A 24789-nucleotide genomic window follows, 5' to 3' on the forward strand; every position below is an offset into this window, starting at 1 on the left:
AGTTGAACCTCGGTTAAGAGTTAACTGTCAGTTGTGAAACCGAACCTTACCTGTTATATTACAGATTGAGAATAAGATAAGATTGAAATTCGATCAAAGAATTCTATTTTAGTTAAACTTAATTAAATTTAGTTAAACTAAATTAGAGTACATTTTTTCTCTTTTTTTCTCTTATATGAGAAAAGAAAAGTAAATTAGAAGTTCAGCTAAAAAGACTAGATCTCTAATCTCTTCCAATTTTTTGATTAAAAGCAATTAGAAGAAACGAATCATTCTACAATTTTGATAGTAAGAGAGTCAACATTATGTTTCGATATTTACTGTCAGCACTATGCCACCATGTTAAAAGTGATAAGAGAGAAAGCATTCTTCTCAGCAACATGCTAAAGTCACTAGATTAACAAAGTATGAGAAAATTCGCGATGAGAAAATTCACTGAATTAACATTTGAAGTCAAAATGATGTCGAAATGCTATCCTAACCTGATTCTGATAAAAGATCGCAAATCCATATAAGAATCTGGAAGAAGATGAAGAACTTGATTCTGTTATTATCGAAAATGTCCAGTTGCTGTGTTGAAAATTGCGAAAACCGCGGCAAAAGAGGCTGAAGTTTTGAATAATCGCGCGTCATGGACTAAAATGGCGGCAGTTCGCAGTACTTGTACTAACCTTGTTAATCTAGTGACTTTATAACAAGCAAGTGATAGTAATAGCTTTATTCGTTCCTAACCCGTACTCGACTATAATTGGATTTATTGGATATTGTTATATATATGTAGTATATATGTAGTATATATGTAGTATTTTATCACGCGCATGCGTGATATAACTAAGGCTGATATTCATAGTCAGATCTTACATATAAGATTGTCTTAAATACAATTTTAAGCTGTCATAAATCAATTAGAGAACTATATTAGCATATTAAGACAGTCTTAAAATAAGACAACTATGGATGGTAATGACAAGAGGAATATGCACTCGACCGTTATCACTTGCCTACTGAAAATCTGTGTAAATAGAAAGCAATTATATTTCAGTGATTAATTATGCCTTAAATGTCATTATTCTCAGTAAAGTAATGCTTTATTTTCAGTTGTAATTGATCCATCCATCTTCACGTCTACATTAGCCTGTATTTCCACGTTCACCACAGCGCCATCAATGAGAATTTTTGAAAATATTCAGTTGACTACAGGAAGTAAAACATTGCAGAATTTGTAGAAGAAAGTGGAGGTCAGTAAAGGTGGAGAGTAGTGAAAATAATTTGCTTGCAATATTAAAGTCATCGTTCATCTCTTCACAACTATTTGGTCAGAAACGTGAGTGGAAGCCAAAGAATACAGAAGGATTGAACAAAGAATCCTTGTAGAGCAGAGGCATCCTGAGATCACTGGTGAAACTTGGAAAATGGGAAACGAGGATGGTCTTGGTGTAACTACCGGACAGCCGAATCTCTACAAGCAAGATCTATCAAAGCTCGTAAGTTCGCGGTCAGACGCTGTGGTCTTCGCGCCATTTATCTGAGAGTTGATTATGTACTTTTAAATAAGGTGAAAATTACAAAAGTGAGTAAATTTATTAGATATTAACTAATTAAATTATAAATATTCGAATGAATTTGCCTATTTTTGTAATTTTCGTCTCATTTTGAGATATATACTCGATCCCCTGATGCCGTGCCGCCATGTTAACCTTGTGTGATTGTACATGCTGGCTTGGCTTCGTATGGTTAGCCACGTGCACAACATTTCTCGTTACTCCAAATTAAACTCATAGATTTTCTCTTCAGTTTTACGATAAAGAGAGAGAGAGAGAGAGAGAGAGAGAGAGAGAGAGAGAGAGAAAAAAGTATTCAACACCATTTTTTTGCCGCTTACCTCTTTGTTTATGGGTTGACTTAATTAGCATGGAACTTAATTTTAGCATGGAACAGTGAAAATTTTCTTCGGGATTATCAAATGATTTAAGGAATGTGAGGGACACGAAAGGGAGGAAATTATTGAATATTTGTTGAATTAAATTGTAGCATGCTGTAAGACGGATAAATTACTACTCTGATTTTTCGAGTGCAGGCAGAATGTATAGTTTGCATATTAATTGTTAATTGGTAGGATGCCAGTTTTACTTTGTACACAGTGTTCTTAATTATTTTTTGTTTTTTTTTCTTAACGCTTATTTTAAGTTTAATGAAAGTTAATAAAAACTGGATAAAAGTTTAATTATAATAACAATTATAATAATAGAGTCTTGCATGTTCTACAAGAATAAGAGATCTGTGAATATATCATTCTATATTCTTTATTCTACAAGAAATTGATCTTTTATGAATCATGTAGAACATTTTATTCTTTGTTAATCTTCAGAATTTTTAATCTTATTAAAATTTTTTTTATTAATGTATTTAGATATTTTGTTTTAGTTGAATTTGCATAAAGGCTGCATTCAGTTATTCACTGCAAGTACCGAAAATTATAGTATACAAATGACCATATTTTCTTAAAAGAAAATAAAGGACAAATCCGAAAATTTTAGGATTTCCTAACATGTTTTCAAACCACTTTGTGATTCAAGAATCTGTGTTATAAAATATTGATATAGTATAAGCAAATTGAGATGCGCAATTTTCTGATAGTTTGAAACTGATTCGATTGTATTGGAACAAACTCTTGATCTAAAATAATAAAAGGTTCGAAATAATAAAAAATGAAAACTCTAGTTTACATAAATTTAAAAAAGATAGAAATAGAGAAATTAAGAAATGATAAATAAAAAAATTGTATTTATATGCATGAAACTAAAATATTTTCTGTAAAAATTTGTTTATTAATGTAATATTATGTATATAGATATTGGAACGCTAGAAAAGCATTTCTCATAATATCAAAATAAAAGATAGTGAAGAACAATATTAGAAAATAAAGGACAAAATTAAGTTTTAAAGAAACAAATAAATTTGAAGAATAGTTACCTAAAATAAAAAAAGGATTCTTTACGATAAAGGATGTATGGTCACCATAAGTATATAAATGTAATGTGAACTATAAGTTTTTAATTTATCTTTCTCCCTATGTTGAAGAAAAAGAAAAGATAATTGGAAATCTTAAATTTTAACAAGTTTTAAATGGGGGATTATGATTTTTTGCATCTACTAGTTGTTAGTTGCACAGTGAGTCATTTAACTCAATTAATGAGAAGGATGAATTCGGTCAGTCTTAAGAAAATATTTTTAATTCTTAAGACTGTACTTAAGACAGTCTTGAATAAAATCTGAACTATGAATATCCACCTTAATCGTATAAGTTGGCTGTTGACTAAACTTCACCGATTCATCAATAAGATTTAGGACTATCGACTTATTATAGAATCAGTTTAATACATGCTATATACTTTTAATGCTTCACTCCTAATTTGAGAATGAAGAAAATTTCCATAACTTCTCACAGTCCCATATAGTAGAAATTATGAAAGTTCCATTATATCTTAAATTATATCTTAAATTGTAATGATTTTGAATTTAATTTTATCCTAGCATTATTGCACTGATTACATTCTTTTTCTTTGATTTTGTGCACAGGATGTAATTAAATTAACTGCATTGTCACCTGAAGTAATCAGTAGGCAGGCTACAATCAATATTGGTGAGTTCACAAAGTTTAAGTGTTTCAAGTTAAAAATGTGATACATATATTTTCTAACACTAGTGTTATAAAATATAGATAAATGTTTATATATAAACTTATTACATAGGAACTATTGGACATGTAGCACATGGAAAATCAACAATTGTGAAAGCTATTTCGGGAGTGCAGACTGTTCGTTTTAAAAATGAACTAGAAAGGAATATCACTATTAAACTTGGTGAGCACACTTAAATGTATTAATTCTTTTCTCTGTAAATTTATTAATTTTGAAGAAATCAGTTAATCTTACACAAATGTACCTTTTCGTATTAAAATTTATTAAAAAACATTCTTTTACACAAACGTGCCTGTGTAGAAGAATATTTTTTTATATAAGTACACTATAACAAATCTTTTAAATCAGACTTATCCAAAGCTTAGCTCGCAAGTTAAACGCTTTTCCCTTCGTTATATAGCTCTGGCTTATAGTATGGGATAATCTTATGACTGAGTTGATACAGCCAGTCGTATCAGTCACTAAAGCTGACATTGTCAGCACGACAATCAATACAAGGATTGTAATCCAGCTATTAAAAATCAATATGAAAACAAGCATTGTGTGCCGCCAACTTGTTTCTATCGATGTAGTTTAATCTTGGTGTAACTTATTTTTTATCTTCCTTCTGTTTTAACAGTAACATTATGCTTTGGGCTGCCTCTAATTTGATTTATGTAGTGTTTTTTATTTAGTATTTGGAATGTAAAATTATATAGAAAAGGAATTATATGCTGAGTGAATTATTCAAAGTTATGTGAATCGCTATTTTTCAGTGAAAATCAGAAAATCTGTAAATCCTCATATAAGCCATAAATTAAGTGAACCTCACCAATTTTGATCTTTTTTTGTCCTTATTGTGATCTTAAAGAAAAATTTTATTTTTTATTGAATATAAAGCAGAGTTTAAAAAAATTTGAATTTTTAAGAAAAAAATTTAATCTAACGAGGTTTTTTGGAGACAATTTGGAGACTGAGTTTGGAGACTGGAACTGAATTTTTCTAGGTTTTATGCATTTTTATTCCTTATTAAATTAAAATTGGTGAGGTTTACTTAGATTTTCCGATTTTCCTGAAAACTAATGATTTATATTAGGTATACAACTTTGCTTCCGCCGTTTTTTTCTGAAATTCGAGGCTTTATTGTAAAAAAATTGGTTATACATTTATGATTCGAAGTATTGTCCATCGCTGGCCACTACTTTCTCCCATCTTTTGGGTAGCGTACGAATCCCGCGTCGAAAAAACTGGTCATCTTTTGCTATCCACGAATCGATCCAATTTTTTACTTCTTCATAAGACCGGAAGTGCTGGTCAGCCAGGCCGTGTGCCATTGATCGAAACAAGTGATAGTCAGAGGGAGCAACGCCTGGAGAATACGGCGGGTGGGGTAGGACTTCCCATTTCAACGTTTCCAAGTATGTCTTGACCACTCTCGCAACATGGGGTCGAGCATTGTCATGTTGCAAAATCACTTTATCGGCCGTTTGTCTTTTTGTGCTCGGCTCAAACGCATCAATTCACAGGCGTTCGATATCGATCGCCTGTGATTGTTTCAGTCGATTTTAACAGTTCATAATACACTACGCCGAGCTGGTCCCACCAAATACAGAGCATGACTTTGGAGCCGTGAATATTCGGTTTGGCCGTCGACGTGGAAGCATGGCCGGGAATTCTCCATGATTTTCTACGCTTGGATTATCGTAATGAACCCATTTTTCATCCCCAGTCACAATGCGATGTAGAAATCCCTTCCGTCTTTGCCTTTCAAGCAGCTGTTCACAAGCAAACAAACGCCGTTCAACATCTCTCGGCTTCAATTCGTACGGCACCTAATTTCCTTGCTTCTGAAACATTCCCATGGCTTTGAGGCGTGTTGAAATGGCTTGTTGAGGCACTCCCAATGATCGTGCTAATTCTTCTTGATTTTGACACGAGGCTTGCTCAAGTAATGCCTCCAATTTTGCATCTTCGAAAACCTTCTCTCTTCCACCGCTATGCCGGTCTTCGACGTCAAAATCACCGTTCTTGAAGCGTTGAAATCACTCACGACACGTTCTTTCACTAATAGCGGCTTCATAAGTATTTGAGAGCATTCGATGAGCCTCAGCCGCAGATTTCTTCATATTGAAGCAAAAAATTAAAACTTTCTGCAAGACGAGAATTTGGCTCGTAAACTGACATTTTCAATCGAGAATAACTTTATGATGCAGACACAAATCGACTAATGTTTCTATGGGGTTATGTTGACAGATACCCAAGTTTATTGTATGACGTCTATGATCTATTTATTTCGACCACCGCTTACCGCTAAAGCCATCTATAGGAAAACGGCGGAAGCAAAGTTGTACACCTAATAATAACTATAACTTTGAATAATTCACTCAGTACATAATTCCTTCTACATGATTATACATTCCAAATACTAAATAAAAAACATTACATGAGCCAAATTCAAGGCAGTCCAATGAATAGTGTTATTGATTAGAACATATATAGGGTGTTTTATAAATGTATATCAATACTTTAAGAAGTAAATTTATACATCGAAATAAGTAAAAAACGTTATATGAACATACGTCCTACATATCTTAGTTTTCAAGTCATGGATGATTAAAAAAAATATTCAAAATATTTGCCTCGTGTCAATTCACGCTGCTGCACGCCTTATGGCGGCTGCAGACATTTAACTATAGGTCTGTTCTTTCTAGCTAAAGTTCTTGTACGATTTATTCTTTAATTTTATTTTTTCTTTCTTTTCTACATTGGAGAAATAAAAGAGAAAAAATGAACTCTAAGAAGTAGTTCAGCTAAAAAGAAGGGAGGAGGGTATAACAACTGGAATGTGTGCACTGCCATGCTAATATATTAGTTGAAAGAGTTTGGAAAATGTGAACGAAATAGCATGATATTTGGCGGGTATATCTTTCTTTTTTTAACGTGCAGCAGGCACGAGTTTAGCATCGAGTTTCGCACTTGTTAAAAAATATATTAGATATTTTCGAATAATCTCAAATTTATTATTTATTTCAAATTCATTATTCAAATCAAATTTATTATTATTTATTTTGTTCCTTTCTCGCAGATCATCCACAAACGACTATTAGATGACTATATGCCTATGTCTATGATTTACATTGATAAGTATTTTAACTTCTTTTCAACCAGTAGAAAATTTTATTTCTATTAGAATGTAGTATTTTTTCCAAATATAAAATTTATAAAAATAATTAACGTCACAATTTATATCTTTTAAGCTTTAGAATCGTTTGAAAACATATTTTAGATCTTAAACGTCTAAAGAAAACATGTAGATAAACATTTTTCTGAATAAAAAAATCTGAAATATTTTTATGTTTGTGTTTTTAAATTTTAAAATGTTATATATAAAATTTTTCTATTGTAATTTATATCTAAAACCTTCTAATTGTTATTTAAATACCTCAAAATTGTGATAAACTTAACTCAATTAATATAATTTAGACAATTATGGCTATGTTTCGAAATTCAATGCCAACGCTGAAAATACAGGGTGTCCCAGAATGACATAAACTGAATCGAAAAATCCTCTCATTCATTTTTTCAATAATTATCAAGATTACTAAAAATCCCCGAATATTGGTTTTCAATCATTTTTTACTGAAATATTATCAACTTTACAAAAAAAAATCAAAAGATAAAAATTGTTTATTTTCTTCTCGTAGAGCTTTAAGAATTTTTAGAATTTTTTATAAACTTTTTAGTACTGCATTTTCTTATTAGCAATTATTTTTATTACATTAACATGAGAAAATGATAATAAATAAAAAATTATGAAAAAATTCTCAGAATTTTATGAGAAGAAAATAAGTAATTCTTGTCTCTCGCTGTTTTTTTTTTGTTTTTGTAAAGTTGATAATATTTGAGTAAAAAATTATTGCAATTCAATATTCGACGATTTTTATTAATTAATATCTTGTTAACTATTGCGAAAATTGTAGATAAAATGATAGAGGACTTTTTGAATCTGGTTTAGTTTGCTCTACTAGCACAAGAAATATTTAGCGATTATTCTGGGACATCCTATATATAGTTTATATTAGCACTATAGATGCACTATAGATTTTCAGTATTGAGTGAATTTTGGAAGACAGCCATAATCATCTAAAATAAAAATCTTTATATATAGATGTCTTATCACACTTCCTATAGGAAGAGACGACTATAAGACACTTATTTAAATGTCTACAAGTGTCTAAAAGATGTATACAAACATCTTATAAACATATTATAGTCGTTTTGTAAACGTTTATAGACATGTAAATATGTGTCTTATAATCGTCTATTTCGAAACACAAAAACGTTTAAATGATCAAATTCCAATGTCTACATCAATTAATGTTTTAGACATTGATTCAACGTCTTTTCAACCATTTCTCACTGAATATAGAAGATTTTAAACGGTCACAAAAATCTAATGGACTGAAATAGAGAGATTGTGGTGGTTATGGAGTCTGTCTTTTTTGCCCTATCCATCGATTTATTTACAAAGACATTAGGATGTTTTCACTTCAAGATGAAAATAAATCGAAGTACCAAGTGCATGAACGACTATACATCAAATGTATTATGCATGTCAGCCATTTCAGCATAAGTGTACATTATTATTTTACCTCTTTTAGAACAGTATTTAGAATAGTAACTCGCGAATTATAAGATACCGACTACCTGAAAATCTGTCTGATTTGTATGTGATGGATATTGTTTATAAACATTAAATAATGTCTAGATGTGCTAGGATGTGTTTCGAATTACGCAAACTTGTTTTGTAAATAATAAAGAAGGCTAAAACGATAATTTTTATTGGCTAAGCTGTATAATAGTTGTGTGTTGACACACAAGGCGGGCATTTCGAACATTTTTTTAAATCATCCTAACTTGAAAGCTAAGATAGGGAATAATAATCACAGTAAATGATGTCTTATGCTGCTATAAGTCTATCATCTCAATTCTTTCATTTATATATATTCTTCTAAAATTTCGGTCGAGCCATAAAAAAATGTTTTTCTCTTTTTATTATTTTATTAAACTAGACGAAGACAAATATAAAAAAGTAGACCTAAAACTCTGTCTAGTGATTAGCTCTTCTGGCGTTTATTTTATTATCTAGTTTATTAAATGTTTTACTGTTTAAATACTGTCGATATTGAGCGAAAAATATAAGAGAAAAAAATAGTGTGACATTTCTTTATGTTGTTAATATATCAAAACTCATATTTAAGTTATGTTAGATTATATAAATGAGGTAAGTATTTATCAGAATACAGAGAATATATCTTATTCAAAGTTGTTACCTGGAAAACCGCGAAAACTAGGAAAAGTCAGGAAAAAATGTAAAAAAGTTTGGAATTTCGAAATTTGCTCACAATTCTCTGAAACTGCTCCTATTTCAAATTATTGTTATAATTTTTTAAATATTATATTTGACGTTTATATTCAAATACGTTCAAATACGTTCACTTATTCACTTTAAACGATTTTAATAAAATAATTAAAATTTATATTTTATTCAGTATTTTTATTTGATCACTCTTTTTTGTCATAATTGCATTCTTTTTTTCCAAAAATTAATTTATTATATAAAAATAAAAATAAAAATTAATTTATTTTTTGTTATGACTTAAATTTGTTTCCAAAATTGTACTTGTATGCTACCAAACTTTTTTTTGCGTTGTTTTTAATAATATAGACTAATTTTTTTACAATCCGTGAGTCTAAATGTTAAAATTTACATATTTTATATTACTCATGGAAAATTTTCTATTTTCATCTGAAAACCTGGAAAAATCAGGAATTTTAAGATTTATTTTCTGTGCGTAGAACAACCCTGTTATTCTACGATTTATTCATATCATTTTTATCCTCTTACAACTGCATTGTAAGAGGATAAAGATTCTTTAAGATGGAAAAAATGTAAGTTTGCCCAGTGATGCATATTAGGATCCGAGCACGTCACGTTCGGCTCAGCACGACTGAGCCTGTTTCACTCGCGCTCGATGCGGCCGAAAGTTGCCGAATGCAAAAAGGACCGACGTATCTCGCTATCGTGCTTTAGTCGAATTCCGGCTTTCAGTACCACTTGGTAATACGTGGGGGAGGAGTGGAGGTAGTTGCCGATAACTATAGATATGAGTTTACGTACTCAGCTATAACTGTAGCTATTGGTATCTGTCCCCACTCTTCCCTCATCACGCTACCAAGCGATCTGCTAGCAAGCCGGAATCTGACACCACTGACTGCTGAACGTGGTAATATGCATCACTGTCTTCAATTTGTCAGAAAAATTTGTCAAACAAATTTATAACAAAATAATTTTCAATGAGATAAAGGAAAGGTAAGGCATTTAACTTGTGAGCTAAGTTTTGGACAAGTCTGCTTTAAATGTTAATTTCTATTAAAAGGATTAAATATTCTTTAATACAAGAGATATTTAAAAAGTTTCACGAATGAATACATAGATGATGTCAGAAAAAAATTATTTGCGTGATTTTACGCCATTTTTTATAGCGTCAACATTATATAATTTTTCTTTCCAGCGTCATCTATTATTCGCAAAAATTTTTAAATGTCTCTCGTAACATTACAAAGATATATAGCCGAGAAAAATTTCACATATTTACTGTTAAAGTGATAATGACAAATAGTTACTTAAAAAATAAAATAAAATTTTAATTTTAATCTTTATATTATTACATCTTTTGAAATGTGAATTTTGATAGGAAAAAATTGAGATAAGAGGTAAGTATAATTTTTATACTATAATACAATTAAAAATTAATTAACATTTTGAAGTATTCATAGTCGTACAATAATCCTATAAATAATAATAAGCCTAGTAGCGAAATATCTATCGACTATGACTATCAGCCCATGACTCGCTCTATTTCCATTAAAATATATATAAATATCTTTCGAGGCTTCCATGACCTTCTTCAAAGAAACTGGTTTGCGGATTAACTCCATATCTTGGAACATTGTTAAATGTCAATATTTTATAAATATTTTATAAATATTTTATAAATATTTTATAAATAGTTTATTTCATTAGAACGAGAACAATGCCGATTTACTTCATTAGAGTGGTCCTCACTTTGATGAAGTGAACTGCAGTATTTATGAAACGTTGGCATTTAAGGCAGGGTTCGACAAGGTGGGCTCAATCCAATAAAATTCAACAGTCATTTCATCTTTTTTAAGTGGTTCTTAAGTGGTTTTTTTTAATGGGTCCGACCCAATAAAACCCGGTGCGTTTACTAATATTTACTCAATGCATGCGTAGCCTTTTTTATTTCACAAACGTTTTTCGACTATTTACTGACTGTCAACAGGGGCAAGGATAGTCCCATTTTTTACAAGTATTTCACAGCGATATTATTCCGTTTTATTCAATTATCTTTATTTATAAATGACACAAGAAAAATCAACATGTCATTTCTCGCTTATGATTTCACGATTCAATATGGCTGAGGTGAGTACTCGGGAGCCTTAATAATGCCAAGATATAAAAATAATCCGCAGACCGTAGCTTCTTTAATATATGCATATTTTCGGCATTTAACATCAAAACTATGATATGTAGTAATCATAGTATTAATATTTGCTAATAATTCGTGCACATTTTATGCCGTTATACATTATTGTTTGGAGTTTATTTGTAATAAAATACTTGACGAGGAGATTTTACATGAACATCTTGCGTAATACTTGTATAGAGAGAGTGTTTTATAACTTTCATCAAAATGCAAATTGAAACAATATCATATGCATTCAAAATGAAAAAGTGTCCACAAAAATTTCTTAATTCTCTTAACTCGTGAAGCTGCAATAGGATGAAAAGCCGAATATGTCTTAAGAAGATATTAGAATCACACGCTGTCATTATTATGTACCACTCGATTATGACATGAACAAAGCACCTCGATGTTATTTATTGCTATTATTCGTTCGGCAAGCCGAGACAAAAGGCGAAAAGGAACGTTGAGGAGAAGGATAATGAAAACGAAACGAAACATATGGAAAGGAAAAATGAGCGAAAAAGAAAGAAAGTTCATTCGAAAAAATTTGAAAAAAAGGTAAAAAGAAAGGTAGAACATAAAGAAATGACGCTATTTGAATGTTTGATATTGCAGACGCGGCGGGTTGCAGCAGCAGTGAATCAGCAGCTACACCTGGCAGCATAGTTAGTGAAAAGTCAGCCGTTACCCATAAACAACATTTATCCACAAACATCTCTTCTACTGGATACCTTTATCCATCGTGCGCCAAGATGCCCAAAGTTCACGATACACAGGACCACAACAACATATCTCATCGCTTGAATGGCATGCGCCTGCGTCATTCTTCCTCCTCCAAACGACGATACTCCTATTGTGCTGGATGCCTTGACACATCATCGTGCGCCAAGATGTCTAAAGTTCACGACACACGGAACCACAACAATATATCTCGTCGCATGCTCCTGCGTCTTCCTTTAGGTTCCTCCTCCTCTTCATTGATGTGTTTATTGTCTTCATCATCGCATCAAACAATTAAATGCCAGAAGATGCTTGAAGCATTTGACGACGATAGCTCTAGCACGCGTAGCGGAAGTACGAGCACGAGGGATCTAAGTAGTGACGGCCAGCAATCCGACTATGAGGAATTATCATCCAATGGTAGATTATTCACGCGAAGAGACATGATTCCATTTAATTTGAAGCTGAAGGAGTTGCGAGTGAAGTTGTCCGATGTTCTACACAATGAAAAGCATCAAAAATTAGTCACAGCAGCGCTCGCAAGATCCTCTTCCGCGTCCAACAAGAATAAAATGAAACTCTGGGAAGTGGAGAAAATTCTACAAAAGCGTGAACATAGGGGACAACCACACTATCTAATCAAGTGGAAAAACTGGGATATCAATCACAACTCATGGGAACCGTTGCAGAATCTCAACTGCGAAGAACTGGTACATGAATTTGAGAATGAGCGGAAAGAGTTGATTACTCAATTCAAGATAATGGCGAACTTCTATCCAGACAAATTCGATGTTGAGCTTCTTCTGGCACGAAAATATGAAAAATGTAATAAAACGATCATTGACGCTACAGACGATGCTATTGTTGCCATCGCTGGGGATACTATGTACGTCAAAATTCGACGGTACCTAAATTCAAACTCGCGTAATACCGAGTTAGAGCAAAAAATTAAACGACAGATGTTGTTCATGCTGATGCTTGAGCTGCGGCGTGACCAACTCGAATCCCTAAAGAAGTGGGAGACCAAAATGAATGATGTTGCGAAGGGTAAGCCGATGATAAAAGTGGAGAACCTGGTGGATCTGACGAGTGCACCGCAAAACTTCGAGTATATCAACGAGTATGAATCAGATGAAGATCAGATTAAGATACCGGATGATCCACCGCTCGGTTGCCAATGCGAAGGCATGTGTGGGACCGATAAGAAGTCCAATTGCTGTTTTGCGCAAAACAACAACAAGCAAACATTGCCATACACTTCGACCGGCCAGTTACGCGTGATTGCAGGGACACCTATCTACGAATGCAACAAGCGTTGCACTTGCGATGAGACTTGTCCGAATCGGGTGGTACAATTAGGTACCAACGCACAATTGTGCATTTTTCGAACGAACAATGGACGTGGCTGGGGTGTGCGCACCCAGTGCGCGATCAAGAAAGGTACTTTCGTGATTAAATACGTGGGTAAAGTGATTAAAAGCAAGGATGCAGATAATTGTAGTAAAGAGTACAATGAGACAGGTTGTACATATCTCTTTGACCTTGACTATAACCAACAGCCGTGCCCGTATACCGTGGATGCAACTAAGTGTGGCAATGTGTCACATTTCATTAATCATTCTTGCAATCCCAATCTCAAAGTCTCGGTGGTTTGGATCAACTGCCTGGATCCGGATTTGCCGGATCTCGCGCTATTTGCTCTCAGGGATATTGAACATAATGAAGAACTTACATTCGATTATGGTACGCAGATGTCGCGCAACAATGTGACTTCGACAAATAGGGACGCTTGCAAGTGTGGTGCCGCAAATTGTCGGAGATATTTGTTTTAAGGAGTATGCTTATCGTGTAATTTTCGTAAGCGACAATTGATGTTAATCTTAATTTTTTTTTTTCTGTATATATTACTGCGTTAGTGACAACTATAATTGAAAAGAGAAGAATGTACTCAGGACTGAGATGAGAATAGTAACTCAGGCAGTATGGTTACTCAAAATTTCATTTGCAATTATTTTTCTAAGCTCAATCTCTTTCGAATTATAATTGCGTCAACAAAGTTGTGAGTAATTATAAAATTATTTAACTTGCTATTAACAAAAAATGATTTTATATATAATTGCTACAATCCTTCAAATTTTAATGCATTATTTTTTTATTCAATGCTAAAATAATTAATTTTAATATCATAAAAGTCAAGCCTACATATAAAAGCACTTATATAAAAGCAATTTTTTCAGTAAAATGTAAAATAAAAGCTTTTGAAAGTTTAATAACTATATAAAATCAATGTTATATCTCATTATAAAGAATGTATTTTGATCATAATTCGCAGTTGATGCGATGACAAATGATTTTAATTTTATCTATTTTGCTTGTTAAAGAATTGAGACTTTAAAGTACAAACTGTAAACTTTAAACTGAGGAAAAAGGTTTTTGTGGTAAATATGTTAGGAAAAGTGGAAAGTTGTGGTTGAATATAAAAGAAAGACATCGAAAGAAACATGCTAGGAGAAGTGTTTAACTAGGAGATAAATAAGACTGCACATAGACTTTTTTTTTAATATTGTTATTGAATAATAATTATTATAATGTATTAAGTTTCATGAATATACTGAATTGTTATATGAGAGTGAGACATTGCATGATTTGTTTTAATACATTTTGTGCTAATTTTTATACTTAGCTAATTGTACAAATTAAACACAAATACAAAGAAATATGATTAAAAATTCACATTCTTCAATCACATAATAACATCGAATTTTATTGTATATTATTTTTACAATTTGTATAATAATATATTACTTTTTTCTATTTTTCCTTTCTTTTTTTGGAGAACGCAGATTATATATTTCTTGAGTTATACAAAGTGTCCCATTTTAAAGGATCTACTCAAATATCTTAAACATCTTTGAACTCTTTAAATGGAACTCCCCATTTTTTATTACAGATTTTTCTTTTAGCTCATTTTAATGTTCTAAAAAGCTCTCAAGGTAAGCTACAAGAATATGTAATGAAAAATGGTGGTTCCATTCAAAAAATTCAAATCTTGCCCTGATCTCACTAATGCCACTCAAGGTTGAATCAACGGTATCATCTCATGTCTCCTTCGAAGTAAAAAAACTTTTATCTGAAACATTTTTCGATTTAATACAGTATTTCTGAAATATTTTGAGTAGATCCTTTAAAATGGGACCTCCTCTGTATATTTCTTGCTTATATCTATATGTGTATTACATTTTGAACGTGTCAAGTTTACAGTGTTTTCTAATTAGATTTTAGAGAAAATCTAGGATCTTGTTTATTCCAACTTTTGTAAATGTAAATGATACTTTTAATTATATAATTAAAGATATTTCAGGAAATAAAATTAAAGAGGCAAGACTTTGAAAATTAGAAGACGCTACGAATGTGAATTATTCAATTAAGCATAAACCATGCATTAAGAAACAACACCGTTATAATGAAAACGCTAAGAATACATATGAACACATTCTCAATATCTTGTTGTTCATCAGCACATTGATTATATGTGTCAATTTTTATGTATTATGACCGTGCGCCATAATTTATAAATACATTAATTTTTGTTTTAATCACAATCATTTAGTAAATTCGTGATTACAACTTTTATTTGTAGAGTAAAAGACAGAATCTTTGATGGAATCTGCATTTATGGAAAGCATAGTCCTATTTAATACACTGTTAGAAATATTTCCTTTAGATATAAATGAAACTCGTTACGAACAAAATTAAAAATAATGGATGATTTAATAGTAATGGATGAAAATTAAGTCACAATAATTACTTAAATATAATGAACATGTACATTAAATTTATGAAAAATACATTAAATTTCATGTACATGCACACAAATATACTTTTCAGTTATAAATATAATATTAAATTTAATGTAATGTCATGAAGTTAAGTTCAAATTGTGTAACTTAAAAGTATATTAAATTTCAGGAAATTTTTAACAGTGTATATTTCTTCGGTAAACGCGATTAAGTTCCACGAAAAAAAGTACTCTATTTTTATTCCAAGGAATAAAAATATTTCGATTACTTTTATATTGTATACGTTAGATAGTAATTGATAGTTATTAGAAAATCTTCGTGAGAGGATCTCTAGACATTAAAGGTAACGGCGGAAGTCGATTTTTTTATTCTGAATGATGGACAATTAGATACATTATGTAAAGCATAATGCGACAAATTCTCCACAACTAAAGAGTCTGATCGCGTTAAGATATGCCAAAGAAATTAATAATTGTGTAATAATTGTGTGACAGCATACAATTCGATTTCCGCTATGGAAATATCGAAGATGAATACATTCATACATATGCTTTTCTGTAATAATATCACAGCTAATAACATTAAACATTATCACATTGCAGTATTAAATAACTATAAAACCGAGAATTTGTTTTACGTTGCCATTGTATCTTTTGACCACATCGGGATATAAATATATGTTAATTAAAAATAAGATTTGTCTTTAAGTTGTATTGTTATCTTAAAGGCGAGACTGTCTTAAGATCGTGTACATTCAATTGATGACCGTGTACATTTCATTCGACTATTTTCTTATATCTCTTTAGACAAAAAGTCTTCGTAAAAGGATTAAAGGTCGGAAGTCGACTTTTTATTGTCTCGGCCCACAACCTTTAGAGGCCTTAAGAGACCTAAAGTCATAAGTCGAAAGAGATTAAGTGACAATAATTTCTGCCTTTAAACTGTTTTTGTGCAGTCTTTAGGCTTTAACTATTAAACTTAAGCGAATTGACCCATTTCTTACGATCTAAAAGTATAAGTTCTGTGACCGATATATCATCGCTTACAAATTACAGTTTATGGTCTTTTAAAGCAAGGTTGTGGACTTAACCTTAGTCTGAATAGTTAGATACATATTATGCAATATATAAAGCATAATCCGACACGTATAAATTCTCCACAAGAGTCTGATTGCGTTAAAAGATATGAAAGAACAATCACTGTAACAATTGTGTAACAGCAATTTGATTTTCACTATGGAAATATGAAAAATGAACACATTCTCACATATGCTTTTCTAATAATGTCGCAGTTAACAATATTAAATATTGTTGTGTTGCAGTATTAAATAATTATGAAACATGAGAATTTATTTTAAATCAGTAGTTGTCATCATATCTTTTGATCACATCGGGGCGTAAAGGGTCGACATAAACATATGTTAAGTTAAAACTAAAATTTACTTTTAAGATGTATATTTGTATCTTATAATCGGGACTCTGCTTGGGACCGTATACATGTGCCACTCTATCGTTGTATTTTCTACACAGAATATCTCGATTGGTGAATATTTTCTTACGTCTTTTAGATAAAAAATTACATTATTTATGTATATGTCGATAAGCTTATGGTACTATTTATATAAGTCGGTATTATAAGAGATAAAAAAAACAGTTATTATAGCTAAGAAAGAGTAAAATTCCTGTAAAATTGATTCGTATGCACGTTGTTATATGGATGGATGAACTGAAGTTTTTTACGAGATGAATTATGATTCATCGTGTTTATCTCTTCTCAAGTAAAATTCTATTATAAAAAATTTCCATGACATGTTTATTTTCCATAGTTTATTTTCCCATAGCACGAAATTGTTATACATTATTTTGATGACATTTTGATAACATATAATGCACGTAATTATTTCATTGTATAAAGTTTATAATGATAAAGTAAGTTGTCTGATAAATATAGACCACAAGCAACTAGATACGTGGATTGACATCATCTAACAAATATATTTTTATGTCTATAATGTATACATATAATATATACATATAGTTATTAAAATTAAAATTCTTACGAATTAAAATTAAAATTCATGCTGAAAAGGAATTTATTTTGGACAGTATACAGCGCTTATTAAACCCTTTCGAAAAGAAATAATCCTCGCCAGAAGAAAAAAAAAGAAGGGCAAATTATCTGATTGCTCTTCTTCATTTCAGGATACGCAAATGCGAAGATTTATGAATGTGAAAATCCGAAATGTCCTCGACCTGGACGCTACATATCCGGTGGATCCAGCAAAGATGATTCTTTTCCTTGCATGCGTTCTGTTTGTTCAGGGAGATTTCAATTGGTTCGACATGTCTCCTTTGTCGATTGTCCTGGACACGATATTCTTATGGCGACTATGCTTAACGGAGCAGCTGTTATGGATGCCGCTTTGCTTTTAATCGGTAAACGATATATTTGTTGATGTTGATCATAAGGCATTGTTTTATCTTTTTTCAAAGTAATAAACTTTTTCGAAGTTATGATTCTATTGAATTGTAGCTGGCAATGAATCATGCCCTCAGCCTCAAACGTCGGAGCACTTGGCAGCTATCGAAATTATGAAACTTAAGCACATAGTCATCTTGCAAAATAAGATCGACTTGGTTAAAGAAGCACAAGCCAAGGAGCAGTATGAGCAAATATTGAAGTTTATTCAAGGTATTAGTTTTTTATCTCAAAGTATAATTTCAGCGAAGCTTCACCGGCGAAATTTCCCGATTCCGCTGAAAACGATTTCTTGCTAGATTCCTAGCTGGATTAGAATTTTACCATCGTATTGGCTGCGTACAGCCAATATGGCGAGAGATTTATTCTGGCTAAAGCCTTGTGTTCATAATGCTAGAAATTCTTGATCCGAGACTTCGAATGAAAAAAGAATTGATCAATCATGTTGGTCATATAATCAAATTGTATTCAAATTGTATATGTTAATCCTTTCTTTATCCAAAATCTTGGATCGATTTTTAACATTAGGACATAAGACTTAACAATCCAATAAGAAAATAAATATCGTCGGCTTTATTACTTGTTCTTACCTTTTTATTGAATGAAGATTCGCTGGTGAAACTACTGTCATCATTGATTCTTTACCTCAAGGTATAATTTCATGCAGCGAAACTTCACTGGCGAAATTTCCCCATTCCGCCGAAAACGAAGTAGCGTTCGAAAGAACACTGAATTTCTTTTATCTGCTCTTACCTTTTCATGGAAGATTTCAAATTTCGCTGACAAAGCTACTGCCACTATGCTATAAATGAAGAAGCATTGAAGAAGCGCATTCAAAAAATTGACCAGTCAAAAATACTTCAAAGCATTTGATCAATCAAATAGACCATAGTCAGTGGCAGTGTTGTTCGCTGACAGACTAGGAGAATTTCGCCAGCGAATTTTTGCTGCATAAAATTATGTCTTAAGGAGATTCTAAAGACGATTAGCTATATTGGAAATAGCATATACATACAATTTATGTATCATTGAAACATTACTGGTGAAATGAAATGGTTTTCTTATATGTTGTAGCTTATGACCTGCTAAACAAAACATAAGTTTTATAGCGTAAAAAAATGAATAATTCTCGATTCATTTACACTGGCTGACATCTCATCATAAAATATTCAATAACTTCTAAATGGCTAAAAAAAAATCAATAAAATTATAATGTGTCGAAAAGGTCTCAACAAGAATTACAAGAAAATGAAAGAAAAAGTGGGAGATCTCATTTAAAAAATTCGAATTGATTTTGCCCTACCTTGGCGACGCCACAAAGGCTCAAAGTCAAACTGATGAAGTCAGCAGCTAGGTCTTTTTAAACTTTTTCTACAACTTCTATCTAAAACATTTTTTTATAAAACTTATAGTTTTCCAGATTGCCGTCTCGAAACATGTATGTTCCATATATGATTATATATACCATGTATAATTATATGTATTATTCCACATATAATTACATATCATATATAATGTATGTACACATGTATAAAACATGTATAAAATGATATTTTGTTACAAAATATGTAATGTAATTCCTAGGATCTGAATGATGAAAATAACATAAGTTATAATATATGAGAAAATTATTTGATTTCACCGGGACCCAATTTCATATAGGATTAGTGCGGGATTCTTTTGGTATAAAAAAAAATTACGTTTTAATTAAACTAATTTTACCTGTTGGATAAGTGGCAAAATTATGTCGTAATCGTATGTGCGGATTGCCAGATTTACCTAACAGGTAAAATTTACCAAAAAGTGGAACAATGCACGCGCCCATTTATATAATTCTGGTTACATAAATACAATTCTGGTTACATAAAAAAGTTTAAAATTAGGGACGGTGGCGGAAGGCGCTCCAATAATTCCGATTTCGGCGCAACTGAAATATAATATCGAGGTACTGTGTGAATATATTACCAAGAAAATTCCGGTTCCAATGAGAGATTTCACATCGGAGCCTCGACTGATCGTTATTCGATCTTTTGATGTGAATAAACCGGGCTGTGAGGTGGACGATTTGAAAGGTGGTGTCGCTGGTGGTAGCATCCTCAGAGGAGTATTGAAAGTATAAACCAGATTAGTTTCAAATCAGGTTGATTTCTCTAGATATGTGGTATGAAAATTAATACAATTTTATTATAGGTCGGTATGGAAATTGAAGTTCGTCCAGGATTAGTGTCTAAAGATAGCGAAGGCAAGCTGACCTGTCGTCCGATATTTTCACGTATTGTGTCTTTATTCGCCGAACAGAATGAACTGCAATTCGCTGTACCTGGTGGTCTAATTGGTAAACAATTATTAAAATTCTATAATAATATAATTGAAAAATAAGATTCTCAAATGTTTGTTATTAATCACCCTAATATGAACAGATAATAAGTTCTGATCATTTTGTAAGAGTAATAGATTATGTGATTTTTTTTTAAGGTGTTGGAACCAAAATCGAGCCTACTTTATGCCGTGCTGATCGTTTAGTTGGGCAAATTCTTGGAAGTGTCGGTGCATTGCCACAAATATTCATCGAGCTGGAAATTTCGTATTATTTATTGAAACGTTTATTAGGAGTGAGGACCGAGGGCGATAAAAAGGGTGCGAGGGTGAGTATTTTCAGTTTCTGCATTTGCATTATCACATTCAAATTAATATGTTTTCTGTAACTGTACAAGTTTAAGATTACTCTTAATTAGCATTCTTATAAAAATACATTATAGATATATGAACATTTTATATGATGATTTATATTCTGATATATAGGATGTCTCTGCATAGCTACAGCGGCTTTAGCATGGAAATAAATCGAAAATGTTTAATAAACATATGTCCAATTCCGAACGATTTCGGACTTACGGGATATTGAAGTAAGAAAACATGAGTAGTAAAGTTGTTTAATGTTTTACGTTTATTTAATGCTTTACAAAAAATGTTCAAAAATTCCTCCGTCGACACTTTCTAGCACGAATTATTAGGTGTATAACTTTGCTTCCGCCGTTTTCCTATAGATGGCTTTAGCGATAAGTGATGGTCGAAATAAATAAACATCATACAATAAACTTGGACATCTGTCAACATAACTCCATAGAAACATTAGTCGATTTGTGTCTGCATCATAAAGTTATTCTCGATTGAAAATGTCAGTTTACGAGCCAAATTTTCGTCATTTACGGGAGGTTTTAATTTTTTGTTTCAATATGAAGAAATCTGCGGCTGAGGCTCATCGAATGCTCTCAAATACTTATGGTGAGGCCGCTATTAATGAAAGTCGTGAGTGGTTTCAACGCTTCAAGAACGGTGATTTTGACGTCCAAGATCATGCTCTGTATTTGATGGGACCAGCTCGGCGTAGTGTATTATGAACTGTTAAAACCGACTGAAACAATCACAGGCGATCGGTATCGAACGCAATTGATGCGTTTGAACCGAGCATTGAAAGACAAACGGCCGCAATACAACGAGAGACACGATAAAGTGATTTTGCAGTATGACAATGCTCGACCCCATGTTGCGAAAGTGGTCAAGACATACTTGGAAACGTTGAAATGGGAAGTCCTACCCCACCCGCCATTCTCCAGGCGTTGCTCCCTCTGACTATCACTTGTTTCGATCAATGGCACACGGCCTGGCTGACCAGCACTTCCGGTCTTATGAAGAAGTAAAAAATTGGATCGATTCGTGGATAGCCTCAAAAGATGACCAGTTTTTTCGACTCGGGATTCGTACGCTACCCGAAAGATGGGAGAAAGTAGTGGCCAGCGATGGACAATACTTTGAATCATAAATGTATAACCAGTTTTTTACAATAAAGCTTCGAATTTCGGAAAAAAACGGCGGAAGCAAAGTTGTACACCTAATAATAAATTGTTTCGGACTTGACAACAGATATTTGGAGTTTTGCGGAGATATCGGCAGTGTTAAGTATCATAATTGTTTTGTATTCCGAATCTCATTCTGGTAAACTAGATCTTTCATTCAAAGAAAAAAAATCCAGTGGTGTGAGGTCGGAACTTCTCACTGGCCATTTAATAGGACCAACCTGGCTTCTCTCAATCCAATGAGAATAGTGGTCATGGAGAAATGTTTGCATACGATGTGTAAAGTGAGATGATGCCCTATCGTGCATGAACCACATGTTTCTTCGAGTTAAGATCTACATCCTCCAACAGCACTAGTAGGTCATCGCTCAAAAAGTGAAAGTAAGCGTCTTCTGTCAGACGAGGAAGCAATTATGGATTATAGGATTCCAGTCCACATATTGATAGTGAATTCTCGCTGCACATGCGACTTTCGGTACATACTGATTAATAAAGATTTAGTTTCTCAGAAAAAGATTCAAGATTCAGAACAACGAACATTAAACAACAATTACGATTACAATTACGATTCATTTTTCTTTAATATCCCGTAACTTCGAAATCGTTCAGAGTCGGACTTATATTTATTAGATATTTTTAAATTGTTTTTCATACATGGCTGAAGCCATTGTTGCTAGTATTTCGGACGATATCGAGACTGGCCTCAGTCTCGTCTCATCGTTTTGGATCGAGACAAGACCAAAATTCTGTTCAAAATTGAAAATTCTTTTCAAATCGAGATCGAGATTATTATATCGAGAGTCTCGGCAAGACTGAGAATCTAGGTCAGTCATCAAACCTTTTACTGAACGAAGAAATCATCCGTGAATATCAATTGTTTTAAGGTCCAGATTATCGAGCCGCAAGATTATTTTGAATAACAAATATTTAATAGAAATGCTCCCGGTTCGAGGTTTAGCTTGATTATCTGGATGCATTTGTCTTTTATTCATTTGTCCGTGGTAAAAATATAATTCGTAAAAAAAATTTCGATTTGAAACCAACAACACTCTCGACTCGAGATCGAGACAATATCGAGAATTTCGGAATCAGATCAAGTCCGAGATAGTCTCATCTCGTTGAGACGAAATCAAAACACTAGCTATTTTGGCACTGTATGCAGAAACACTCTATATAAAGGGTATTAAAAAAGTGTCGAGTTTCGCCCCCAAGATACATCTGAATAATCTTGAAAAATCATTGTTTGATCCTCAGAAATAACATAATAATCATTTGCCCGAAAAGTGATGAGAACATTGTTGGAATTGCTTAAATATAGTTAAAAAATATAGTTAAAAAAATGACATTATTTACATACAGTTAATAAGTGAAAACTTGTGATTTTAACTAAAAATGTAAGTACATTCTTCATATAAAGATGCGATTATTTTAGCATTATCCAGAATGTATCACGTAGGAGCATAGCCCCTATGTGCTTAGTATTCCTTGACAGAAATTAGGATTCCATAGTTTGTCACTTCTGTGGTATTTAGCGATTCCAAACCTTCTCTATCATGTGTGCGTACGTGATACAGATAAAGTGTGAATGAATTTACATTTCATGTGCATTTTCAGAATCTGATGATACTAATAATGACTTTTCCTCAAAATAACCATCGAAGAATGGAGCAAGAATCGAGATATTCTCTTAGAATCGAGTTTTACAAAAAAAAAAATTAACGTGAGAACAACATCTTACAACACGTTGACTTTGCACCCAGAGGTGTATCCAATAATAGCATCAGTTTCTTTTTTTGTTTTATCAATCAATAAATATATAAAATATTTTATAAAATGCGATTGCCTAGAAGTTCACGAAACGTTGACATTAGCAATGGATGAAAACACGACAATAATCCGCAAACTTTCTGGTATTCGTGAAAGTCTAAAAAGTGAAGTTCTATTCTCTGTCAAGAAATGCTAAGCGGACTATATCTTCACGTGATGCATCTTGAATAGTTCATGATCTTTAGATGAAGAATATATATGCTTATGTTTCTGGCTAAAATCATCATTTTTTACTTATTAACTATATATGTAAATGATGTCATTTTTTACTATATTTAAGCAATTCTAGCAATGTTACGCTTCCCAAATAAATGATTATTATTTCCTGTTTTTTGAGGACCCAAACAATGATTTTTCAAGATCTGTTCAAGATGTATCAAGCCTATCAAGATGTATCTTATAGATGAAAATTGACACTTTTTTAACATCCTTTTTTATTATTTATATTTTTTATATCTAGTTTTGTTTTTCCCTAAAATTATGCTTTTATTCTGTAATAAAAAAGATCTTAATTTATTTAATGTTTCTGTAAATATCTCGATGATAGGTTCCGAAGTTATCAAGAGGAGAGGTATTGCTTGTTAACATTGGATCGTTAAGCACTGGTGGCAGAGTACTGGCTACTCGTGCTGATTTGGCAAAGATCAGCTTGACGAATCCAGTGTGCACTGAGATCGATGAAAAGATTGCGTTATCCAGACGAGTGGAAAAGCATTGGCGTTTAATCGGATGGGGTCAAATTTGCGGAGGTCAAACAATAGACCCTATTTTGGATCGAAAATAATGGCGATACTTGATTTAGCTTCTCTCAAAACTATTATTTCTACGATCTGTTTACAACACCACAGTTGGTCTAGTGTCCGAAATATTTATA

At 32.2% G+C, this 24789-nt stretch overlaps 2 protein-coding genes across 2 annotated transcripts; both read left to right on the forward strand.

Annotated features, from left to right (window-relative positions):
- Window positions 1–948: 948 nt before the first annotated feature.
- Window positions 949–24774, forward strand: LOC108686612 (eukaryotic translation initiation factor 2 subunit 3). Its single transcript, XM_018192011.1, has 10 exons — window positions 949–1016; window positions 1099–1484; window positions 3580–3643; window positions 3753–3863; window positions 17955–18188; window positions 18286–18444; window positions 20115–20344; window positions 20422–20566; window positions 20707–20876; window positions 24463–24774. The coding sequence occupies exons 2-10, from the start codon at window positions 1413–1415 to the stop codon at window positions 24697–24699; spliced, it is 1422 nt and encodes a 473-aa protein (XP_018047500.1). The 5' UTR covers window positions 949–1016; window positions 1099–1412; the 3' UTR covers window positions 24700–24774.
- On the forward strand, window positions 11756–13785 carry LOC108686611 (histone-lysine N-methyltransferase SUV39H1-A). Its single transcript, XM_018192010.1, has 2 exons — window positions 11756–11791; window positions 11849–13785. Exon 2 carries the CDS (start codon window positions 11986–11988, stop codon window positions 13783–13785), a length of 1800 nt encoding a protein of 599 aa, XP_018047499.1. The 5' UTR covers window positions 11756–11791; window positions 11849–11985.
- Window positions 24775–24789: the final 15 nt, after the last annotated feature.

The sequence above is a fragment of the Atta colombica genome, unplaced genomic scaffold (assembly GCF_001594045.1).
Source record: "Atta colombica isolate Treedump-2 unplaced genomic scaffold, Acol1.0 scaffold187, whole genome shotgun sequence".
NCBI lineage: Eukaryota > Metazoa > Arthropoda > Insecta > Hymenoptera > Formicidae > Atta > Atta colombica.

Bases quoted from the DNA above. Each gene is read 5' to 3' on its own strand.
- LOC108686612 (XM_018192011.1), top strand. From the start codon at position 1,413: ATGGGAAACGAGGATGGTCTTGGTGTAACTACCGGACAGCCGAATCTC. The intron at 3,644-3,752 runs GTGAGTTCACAA...CTTATTACATAG, and splicing joins GCAGGCTACAATCAATATTG to GAACTATTGGACATGTAGCA. The intron at 18,445-20,114 runs GTATTAGTTTTT...GTTTAAAATTAG, and splicing joins AATATTGAAGTTTATTCAAG to GGACGGTGGCGGAAGGCGCT.
- LOC108686611 (XM_018192010.1), top strand. From the start codon at position 11,986: ATGCCCAAAGTTCACGATACACAGGACCACAACAACATATCTCATCGC.